This window comes from Muntiacus reevesi, chromosome 8 (genome assembly GCF_963930625.1).
Source record: "Muntiacus reevesi chromosome 8, mMunRee1.1, whole genome shotgun sequence".
Taxonomy (NCBI): domain Eukaryota; kingdom Metazoa; phylum Chordata; class Mammalia; order Artiodactyla; family Cervidae; genus Muntiacus; species Muntiacus reevesi.
Genome location: NC_089256.1, coordinates 21,419,353 through 21,430,339, shown reverse-complemented (window position 1 = coordinate 21,430,339; position 10,987 = coordinate 21,419,353). Strand labels below are relative to the sequence as shown.

Below are 10,987 nucleotides of genomic sequence, written 5' to 3'. Positions count from 1 at the left end.
AGTAAATTTGTAAGACATGGATTCCCACTTGTGCCACTTTTATTTAACATAGTATTGAAAGTTCTAGACAAAGTAGTTAGGCAAGATATGGAAATAAAAGGCATCCAAGTCAGAAATGAAGAATCAAAATAATTTCGCTTCACAGATGATATGACCTTGTGTGTATTAGAAAAACCATAAATATACCACAAAACTAACTAAGAATGAATTCAACAAAGTAGCAAGATAGCAAATCAACACATAAAAATGATATGTGTACATTTACATATATGTAAATTAGCAGTGAATGAGTTGAAAAAGAAATTAACAATTCCATTTACAAGAAGAACAAAACACTTCGTAACTAAGGGACTGAAAAACTTGTACACAGAAAACTAAAATATTGCTTAAAGAAATTAAAGAAGACACAAATAAATGGAACGATATCCTATGTTCATGGATTGAAAGACTTAATATTGTTAAGATGCAAGTACTACCCAAAGGAATCTATGAATTCATTACAATTTCTATCAAAATCCCAATGACCTTTTTTTTTGCAAAGATAGGACAACTTATCCTAAAATTCATATGGAATTTCACAGAAACATGAATAGTCAAAACTCATGGGAAAAAAGAACAAAGCTGGAGGACTCAGAGTTCCTGATTTCAAAACTTACAAGTGTACAATTATGAAAACAGTATGGTAATGTCATAAAGTCAGTCATATAGACCAGTGGAATAGAACAGAAAGCCCAGAAACAAGTCTTTGCATATATGGTCAAATGATTGTTGACAAGGGCACCAAGAACAATAGGGAAAGAACAATCATTTCAAAAAATGGTGCTAGGAAAACTGGATATCCATATGCAAAAGGATGCTTATCTAACATCATATACAAAAATTGTCAAAAAAGTATCAAAGAACTAAATGTAAGAATTGACTGAAAGAGTCTTAGAGCTGAGAGCTTCTCTATAGACCTAGAGGTAAAGAGAAATTAGAGGGAAAAATTGCTGGCAGTTTTGAACACCTGCTTTGGGACACATAGTTTGTAAAAATGTTTTCACTTAACCCTCCTAAAATTGCTGTGAAGTCATTAGCTTAGTTCAAAGAAGAAAATAAAATTATCCATAATCCCACAATCTAGAGATGACCACTATTGTGAAACTCTATATTTTTTAAAAAAATGTTTCTCATTATTAAATGTCTCTTTAAGACTTAATACAGCAATGGAGCTCACTGCATTAAGAGAAACTAAATTAAAAATGGTATCACTCAGCTGCTTTCATCTAGGGGGACTGGGAAACACCATCACAGCAAATGATGGGAAGCAGGTGGTACGACTGAATTTATAAGAAAAGGACCAGCTAAGGAACACCATTCCAAACAACCAAACTGGATGTAAGCCAGCCTCAGTTAATCCCCATCATTCATTTGTTCAATGAGATATTTATTAAGTGAACCACTATGCGTCAGAGGCCACACAAGATTCTGGAAATACAAAAGAATAAGAACTGACCTTACCTCTCTGAGTTCTCCTAATCTAATGGGGAGGGGTGACAAGTGAACAAAGAATGACAGCAACGTAACTGGGGGCTCTGGGGCCCAAGGACCAGAGAGACCCCTCTTCACACAGGAAGGGGAAGACCTCCTGGAGGAGGTGACAGCTCTGGGCAGCTCAGGACTTCAGATATAAACTCTTGTTCTGAGTGCAGTATAGCAAAGATGGACGCAGACAGCAGCAGAAAGGTCTGGTCCCAAACAAAAGGCCAATTCCTAGACCAACTCCTTTAATGATCATACACAGAAGCAAAACCCAGAAGTACTGCTGTTCCTTTGGGATTCACCCCTTGAAATGGGGGAATTCGTAGAGAGCTTGCTGTGCCTGAGTCAGCCGGTAAATCTTCTCCTTCAGGAATTTCCTCTTGGTAGCTGTATCACTCTGTTCTTGAAGCAGCCAGGAATAGTGCTGGGTGTCCTGTAGTAGCCGCATCATGGTTTTCTGCACCTTGTCACCATTCTCTTGGAGCATAAAGTACTGAATGATGAATGGGATCTGATTGGCGAGACGTTTGCTGGTTTCCTGGAAGAGGGGGTAAGAGGGGTCAGCTGGAGGGGTCTATGGTTGCAGAGAGAAGTTCCTTGGATGCATGCTAAGTCCTGGGATCCTGTCCATCTCCACTCCAGTGGTCAGTACCAACCAAGGGAAGGATCTCTTTGGGTCGCCCCATTTTCACGACCCAGGTATTCCCTCTGACACTAAGATCCACCTGAAGGCTAGCAGACCCAGCCACGTTCTAGACATCCCAGCCTTCCTGGAAGTGAGCTCCTCCTCACCCCCTCTCTCCAGGGAGGAGAGACCTCCTGGCAGTGAACCCCGGGTCCCTCCTGGGAGATGATTGGGACATATTTCAATGCTTATTTCATTCACTCCTTTCATCAGCATCTCCGGTTTCCCTGACAGCTGGACCCCACATCTGGGTCACTCTACTTTCTATCCCAATCAAGAAAGGGCTTCAGGAATTGGGTAGTTTAAAAGCTACCTTCTGGGACTTCCTTAGTAGTCCAGTGGCTAAGACTCTGCAGGGGACCTGGGTTCGATCCCTGGTCAGGGAACTAGATCGCATATGTCACAACTAAGATTCCATGCAACCAAATAAATAAATAAAAACTTAACTAAAATAAAAAGCTACCTTCTTTTCCATGCACCCTGATACTTTAACCCATGGATGAAGCCTTAGAAACCATGAAGTTGGCTGGGTTGCAAAATTTAGGGACAGGCTTTTTCACTTCTACTTTGTGGGACTTAGTTTGAGTTTGAGGCACGCTGGGTACCCTCTGAACACGTAAGAAAGCTAAAACATAGCTAGTAAAGTTAGTGTTTATGTTTTGCTGTATTCTGATCATAGTAATTTTGGAATTTATGCAGAGAATAAAATATAATGAACTTTGGAGTTGGAATTAATTTTGAACACATGTTCTGCTAAGATGAAAAATCTGATTTGGGGAAAATTAATTAACAGTGTCTTGATAGGGTTACTGTCCCTGGTGGCTCAGATGTAAAGAATCAGACTGCAATGCAGGAGACCAGGGTTCAATCCCTGGGTGGGGAAGATCTCCTGGAGATGGGAATGGCTACCCACTCCAGTATTCTTGCCTGGAGAATTCCATGGACAGAGGAACCTGGCGGGCATGGGGTCTAAAAGAGTCGGGCCTGACTGAGCAACTAACTCTTCCCCTTTCAGTGTTACTGTAAAACTATGATGAGATGCTATATGAGTAGGTTTTCACAGCCTAAAGGGCTTTGTACGCAGAGATGCCCTGTTCTTTGCTCAGCAAGCAGCTGTCAGCCAGGACTCCCCGCTTTCTGCTCGGTAGGGACCACAGCACTCTGACCTGTATCCCTACATGCTCACCATGAAATACGCATTCAGGTGGACCCCAATCTCAACAATGGAGGAAACCGAAGACTGATCATTTAAAAGGGGCTGCTTCAACTGAGGATTCTCTGAAGCCTTCCCCATGGAATTAAAAACCTCTTCTCGGACTCTGTTCAGAACCACGCCGTAAATCTGGTCTTGACAAAAAACCAGCTTCTCCATCTTGAACTGAAGTTGGATCAGATTTGTTGCTTCTGCCATTTGTTCTGTTTTTATGCCTTCGATCTTGTTCTGGTCGAATAAGGAAGATAAATACATTACTTTTCCTTTTCTTCCCCTGCTGTTTAAACAGCTTAGAACGTATTATTACTATTACTACAGTACCGTATTATGATGTTGAACACTGAATTAAAAATAATCTGAGGTCAACGAAGGTCTGAGACTTTTCAGGAGCAATTTTCAGAAGCTCCCAGTTTGCCCTCCGCTGTGTCCTCACCTGTTGCATCTTGTGGCTCCCCACCTTGCACATGCCACGCTCACCCTCTCTCCTGCCTGTTCTGTGTTTGTCAGTATATATGCTGCCGAAGTGAGCACCTGTCTGTTCTTTCTCTTGGCCCCAACCTATTTCCTCGCACGTTACTGTCTTTCTGCTTCCTCAGTTACGGTTTAGTCTACATGTTCAAGCCCATCACTCTTGTCTCTGTTGTTGGCTTGAATCCAAGCATTCAAGAATGCATCCGGTGCTAATGAGCACCATGGGATAACAGCTCCATCTCTGTGCTTCCCAGAAATCCTGCGACTCCCGAGTCATGCATATGGGCAAAGGCATCCCAGGAAAGGGAGAGGTGACTCAGTGGAACTGGGTGTATGTGGCCACAAACACGTATGTGACAACCCACTCCCCTTGCAGATTGGGGGCCTGAGAGCAGAAATGGACTGTGAGTCACTTCCCAAGAGGAGTTTTATGGGAGGAACAAGATCCTGGCTTCTGATGCAATTTGGGAGAAGAGGGTATAGATGGTGGAGGGAAGTGGCTGGGTGGGAGTCAGGTAGCTGCACCCAGATCTCTGTTCATCCCAGGATGCTACAGGGGACAGAGGCCCTTGAACCTTCCTGGCCCCAGAACAGCCTGTGCTTGCAGCAGGTAAGAATATTGGAGTAGGTTGCCATTTCCTTCTCCAGGGGATCTTCCCGGACAGGGATCAAACCCACGCACTGGCAGGCAGACTATAAGCAAGTAAACTGTGGGTGCTTACCTGGACGGTCTGATGCAGATTGCAAAATTCAGCAAAATGCTTTTTGACTGTGTCCTTGAAAGTTTGCCAGATAATTTCTGATCAAGGAAAAGAACGAAACATCAGCAAAATGCAAGCAGGAATGAAATGGGTTAAAGACACAGGAGGATAAATCATGATACACTGGCCCCATTCTGGTACTGAGCTCTTCAGACCTACAGACCAAGAGAGAAGGAGGGATGGCACATAATCCCATGGAGAAACCAAATCCAGCCCCATCCTGAGCAGATCCTGTCAACTTCTGGTCCATTCCTGGGTGTGCACTCTCGGCAGGATGGTTGCTGTTGTTTAGTCACTCAGTCGTGTCCAAGTCCTTTGCAACCCCATGAATGGTAACCTTCCAGGCTCTTCTATCCATGGGATTCTCCAGGCAAGAATACTGGAGTGCGTTGTCATGTCCTCCTCCAGGGGATCTTCCTGACCCAGGGATCAAACCCACGACCCCTGTGTCTGCTGCATTGGCAAGCTTATTCTTTACCACTTGTGCCACCTGGGAGCCCCTCTCTGCAGGGTTAGCAGCTATTTCACACACCGCACCATCCAGGCTTAGGTAAGAGGTGCATAAAGCTCATGCACACTCTCAGTTCAGTTCAGCTCAGCCACTCAGTCATGTCCAAGTCTTTGCGACCCCATGGACTGCAGCACACCAGGCATCCATGTCCATCACCAACTCCCAGAGTCTGCTCAAACTCATGTCCATTGAATCAGTGATGCCATCCAACCATCTCATCCTCTGTCGTCCCCTTCTCCTCCTGCCTTCCATCTTTCCCAGCATCAGGGTCTTTTCCAATGAGTCCATTCTTTGCATCAGGTGGCCAAAGTATTGGCGTTTCAGCTTCAGCATCAGTCCTTCCAATGAATATTCAGGACTGATTTCCTTTAGGATGGACTGGTTAAATCTCCTTGCAGTACAAGGGACTCTCAAGAGTCTTCTCCAACACCACAGTTCAAAAGCTTCAATTCTTCAGCACTCAGCTTTCATTATAGTCCAACTCTCACATCCACACATGACTACTGGAAAAACCATAGCTTTGACTAGACAGACCTTTGTTAGTAATGTCTCTGCTTTTTATATGCTGTCTAGGTTGGTCATAACTTTTCTTCCAAGGAGCAAGCATCTTTTAATTTCATGGCTGCAGTCACCATCTGCAGTGATTTTGAAGCCCCCAAAAATAAAGTCTCACTGTTTCCATTGTTTCCCTATCTTTTTGCCATAAAATGATGGGACCGGATGCCATGATCTTAGTTTTTGAGTGTTGCGTTTTAAGGCAACTTTTTCACTCTCCTCTTTCACTTTCATCATGAGGCTTTTTAGTTCTTCTTCGCTTTCTGCCATAAAGGTGGTATCATCTGTGTATGTGAGGTTATTGATATTACTCCCAGCAATCTTGACTCCAGCTTGTGCTTCATCCAGCCTGGCATTTCTCATGATGTACTCTGCATATAAGTTAAATAAGCAGGGTGACAACATACAGCCTTGACCACACTCTCCCCGTCCCCCTAAGTGGACAAACATCTGCAGGCTGTGTTTGATAATTCCATTCCAATCTCTTCCTCCAAGCACTGAGACCTATGGGAGGTATAAGGGTAACAAAGTGAAAGTTTTTTATGAGAGTTCCTCACCCATGACCTTCTGGAGCATCTTGAGCGCTGGGTCTATCAGTTGCCCCAGGTAGTGCTTCACCACAGTCTCAAACGTCTTGTAATTGACAAATCCAAGAAGTTCTTTGCCTCGATACTTCGTTTCATATTTTGAGACTTCCTCGTTAAGGATACTTTTAACTGCAACAAAAACAAACCACCAGGATAAATTCTAATAATTTCACAGACAGTTAAAAGATAGAGACTTTTTTTCAAGTCTTGCTTACGCAACGAATCCTATGGCAATGTTTCTAAATAGTTCCTTTTAATCATGAAAATAATTATTTATGGCCTGATAATGCCTGTTTGAGAAATATTGACAGTTAAGAAACAAAAATCTTCTTCTATTCCAATGTGTTTCAGTTGAGAGTCATCATGCCAGGAGAGAAGCTAAGTGTTTATAATTGGTAGGGGAAAAAATCTGATTAATTAAATGAAAATAGAAACAAAAAATTCTTGCAGCCCTTACAGCTCTTCTTCCAAGACTACATATAGCTGGAGGGCTGTTACCATGGAAGGAATAGCGCTGCTTTTATTAAGTGTCAAAACAGAGCTTCCTCGGCAGACCAGTGGTTAAGAACCCACCTTGCAATGCATGGGAGACTAGTTTGATCCCTGGTCCAGGCGGATCCCACATGCTGCGAGGCGACTAAGCCCACACACCACAACCGCGGAGCCCACGCCCTGGGGCCCACGAGTCACAGCCGCTGAGCCACATGCAGCAGTTACTGAGGTCCGAGTGTCCTAGAGCCTGTGCTCTGCAACAAAAAAGCCCTACTCTCTGCAACTAGAGAAAGCTTATGTGCAGCGATGAAGACCCCGTGTTGCCAAAAATAAATAAATAAATATATTTTAAAGTGTCAAAGCAAAGATACACACACATACAACACAGTACAACACCACACAGGCACACACCCTATTGGCCTTTGGGCTGGAGCAGATAGAAGTTGGAATTCTGCCAGAGGAAGTAAGGAGTTTGTTGTCAAAGCATAGACCTTTCTGATCTTGGACTGGGGGTAAAGAGGAGGAAAGAGACAGGGTAAGTGAAACTGCTGAGCCTCAAAACACAGAAGCAAGGAGACAGTTGGTGGAATGGTCTACTATTGAATTGGCGAAGGTCATGCTCCACAAGAATGGCTGGGAAGCTGTTACAGATACTAAGAGGTCCCTAGTGTGGGCGCAGTCGGCTCTTCGCACAATTTTTATGTGCCAGAAGTAGCTCCTGGTCTTGGTAAACGTGATGCTGCTTTTGGGGCAGCCCTGTCCCGGGACTTACCTTTTTCGATATTGGCGGTAAGTATGAGTACCCAGCTTGTAAACTCCTCTCTGATTTTGTTACATAAGCGGGACTCTGTCTCCATTACAATTTCTTCTCCTTCTATCAACTTTTGAATGTCCTCATTAAATACCTTAATTTTCTGAAAAGATGAGATAAAACCGTCAATCTGTGCTGTAATTATATTAAAGAGCAGGGATCTGGATCAGCTGTGCATGGTGGTGTGGGGGCTGGGGCTCCAAGGGGGTCAGATGACCCACTAGCTACCTCATACACCCCCCCCCCCCACCCGCTACCCCCACCCCCCACCACCTCAGGAGAAAGGAGGAGGGCAGGGCAACAGGGAGTCCTGGGTAATCCTCACCTCGATGAGGAAGACAATTTTATCCCCTTCATTGCTGGGAATGTCGTCCCCGTACTGGTGCAGCTCCTCTGTCGCCCTCTGGCGCTTCTCCTTTATTTGATTTTCTAACAAAGGGAGCGATTTCTGAACAAAATAAGAGCAAGCGATGAAAGGCTACAACTTGATGAACTTTTTTTGGTTTTAAGTTGCTAAGTCCTATCTGACTCATTCCTGACCCCAGGGACTGTAACCCACCAGGCTTCTGTCTAAGGGATTCCCCAGGCAAGAATACTGGAGTGTATTGCCATTTCCTTCTCCAGGGGATCTTCCCTGAACAAAATAAGAGCAAACAATGAAACGCTGCAGCTTGCTGAAATTAGCTGACAGGTATCTTAGGTGTATGGGCAGAGTCCCGTTTGAAAGCATTCAGTTTCTATTATCATGTGACTCTTGTTGAGAGCGACTCCTGATAAGAACTCAAGGAGGACTTGGGATGCAACGTTATGCATGATACAGCTTGGACAATCTGGTGTTGAGAATTCTGCAGTTCTGTCATGTGACCAGAGTGGGGAGGGAATCTGGTGGTGGCCAGTTTTGGGTTTTTTGTTTGTTTGACTCAGAGCTTTTATTGAGATAACAAGTACCTTTGAATACAATGGAAGGTTTCTGTAGTGAAATGTCCCCTATAACATTTGAGTGTTATAAACTGATAAATGATGCTTAGGAGATCAGTCCTGGGTGTTCATTGGAAGGACTGATGCTGAAGCTGAAACTTCAATACTTTGGCCACTTCATGCAGAGTTGACTCATTGGAAAAGACTCTGATGCTGGGAGGGATTGGGGGCAGGAGGAGAAGGGGACGACAGAGGATGAGATGGCTGGATGGCATCACCGACTCGATGGACATGGGTTTGACTAAACTCGGGGAGTTGGTGATGGACAGGGAGGCCTGGCGTGCTGCGATTCATGGGTCGCAAAGAGTTGGACACGACTGAGCAACCGAACTGAACCGAACTGAACTGATGCCTGTGTGTCGGTGTCGGCTGGCTAACGTCCAAAGCAGTCAATGTTGCTAATGACAATTTAACAAAGTGGAGGAGCAGGAATGATGGAAGGGGACCCGAGGAGGGTTGTCTTTGGGGTGAGCATCATTCCAAGTCCTTTACATCTCAGTGAAGCCCCGCGCTGTGGTACAAAGCACATGACTTCGTTGCCTGTTTTTCACAAAAAAGGAAAAGGCTCAGAGAGACAAACTGTTTGATATCATCACTGAGGTGGCAAGCAGCAGACTTCACTTCACACCCGCTCACACCTTGACAGCCTGAGCAGGTAAAAACTGCAGGTAAAGATGTCTGAGTGAATGTCATTATTATAGTCAGCCAGGCAGAATGAGCTATTGGGATTTAGAGGAAGTTTGTGGAGTAGTGTTCCAAGAAGTTGATAAGGTCTCATCCTCTCTCTCTTTGAGCAGTTTGTATCTGTAGGCAGAAAGGTGTTAATCTTTTTCCTGATATTTCAAATGATCATGATTGTGTCTTGAAATAAATTTTAAAAAATTAATTGAAAATAGTACAAAACTGAAATTCAAAATTTAAAGTGCAATATTTAAATGTTGACAACTGTTATGAAAAAAATTATCAAAATATAACAGCTTTTTTTAAAGAAAGATGCTTTTCTCAATTAGATAGGAGACAGAGCTTTTAGACGGACTTCCCCAGTGGTGCTAGTGGTAAAGAAACTGTTTGCCAATGCAGGAGACGGATGTAAGAAATGTGGGTTAGATCCCTGGGTGGGAAGATCCCCTGGAGGAGGGCACGGCAACCCACTCCAGTATTCTTGCCTGGAGAATCCCATGGACAGAGGAGCCTGGCGGGCTACAGTCCATAGGGTTGCAAAGAGTCAGACATGACTGAAGTGATTTAGTACTAGCAGCATAGTTTTTAGACAGGGCTATTTCTTTTAGAATTCTCTGCTGCGAATTGAAGGGATTCCACCAGAATAAATACTTCTACAAGTATATTCCCAAGATCACCTGAGAAAAACAAATTCATGGGCCCCACCCCAGACCTACTGACTCAGAAGCTCAGCTATGGCCCAGGAATATGAATTTAAACAAATTTTCTAGGTAACATTTTTGCCTAACTGTGTGTTAGACAAAAATTCTCCAGGCAAGACTACTGGAGTGGGTTGCTGTGCCCTCCTCCAGGCAATCTTCCCAACCTAGGGATCTAACCCACCTTTCTTACATCTGCCTCCTGCATTGGCAAGCAGGTTCTTTACCACAAACACCACCTACAGTTTGAAAAGTGTTGCCCCTAACAAACAAATATTTTGAGTATGTGTTTTCTGGTTCAAAAGAATTCATTGTTTCCATGCAACATGCAATTTAGCACGGACTGGGATCCAGCCCCTGCGTTCTACCTCTGTACTCAAGGTTCATCTTCTCATGGACAATGGTTCAGGCAAGCGTGACAAATACTCCATTTATCATTTGACTTTCTCTCTATTGTTCTGACTGAGTGATTTCCATTCTTCTACCTTCCAGATCACTTGTTTATACTTCTTCATTATTCATTCTGCTATTTATTGTCTTTAGATCAGCTTTCATCTTGGCAAATGAGTTTCTTTTTTCCTCCTCTTTATAGTTTTTAGTTCCTTTTTTATAGTAACCTGCATTTCTGTCCATAGCCTTTCTTAATTCCTCCAATATTTTCATTATCTCCCTTTTGAACTCAGCATCTATCAGACTGAAGAAGTCTGTTTCATTGTTCTTTCAGGGGCATTCTCTTGGTCTTTTCATTGAGAGTTGCTCTTCTGCATCTTCATTTTACTTCTATTTCTCTTACTCAAGAGAGTTTAGGAGAAATGATTATCTACTGTGGTCTCAGAGGGCTATTTTGATGTGAAAGGGTCCTTGTGTAGCTTGTGTGGGTTTAATATTTTTAATGGGAGGACTATTTTTAGTATGGACACCTATCACTTCTTTCCTCCTCATGTTCTGGCCATTATCCTCTTGATTTGTTGTTATTCAGTCTATAAGTTGTGTCTGACTCTTTGCAACTGCCCAGACTGCAGC

General features: G+C 43.6%; 1 protein-coding gene across 1 annotated transcript in view; it reads right to left on the bottom strand.

The window, feature by feature from the left end:
- Positions 1–10,987, bottom strand: part of MX2 (MX dynamin like GTPase 2) — a 36,883-nt gene continuing 25,896 nt past the window's right edge. The window contains exons 10-15 of the mRNA XM_065943256.1: positions 7,933–8,055; positions 7,569–7,710; positions 6,275–6,433; positions 4,613–4,689; positions 3,393–3,647; positions 1–2,059 (exon numbers count right to left, since the gene is read on the bottom strand). Of these exons, the coding sequence (XP_065799328.1) occupies positions 1,820–2,059; positions 3,393–3,647; positions 4,613–4,689; positions 6,275–6,433; positions 7,569–7,710; positions 7,933–8,055 (996 nt within the window). The 3' untranslated portion in view covers positions 1–1,819. The remainder of the gene's footprint in view (positions 2,060–3,392; positions 3,648–4,612; positions 4,690–6,274; positions 6,434–7,568; positions 7,711–7,932; positions 8,056–10,987) is intronic.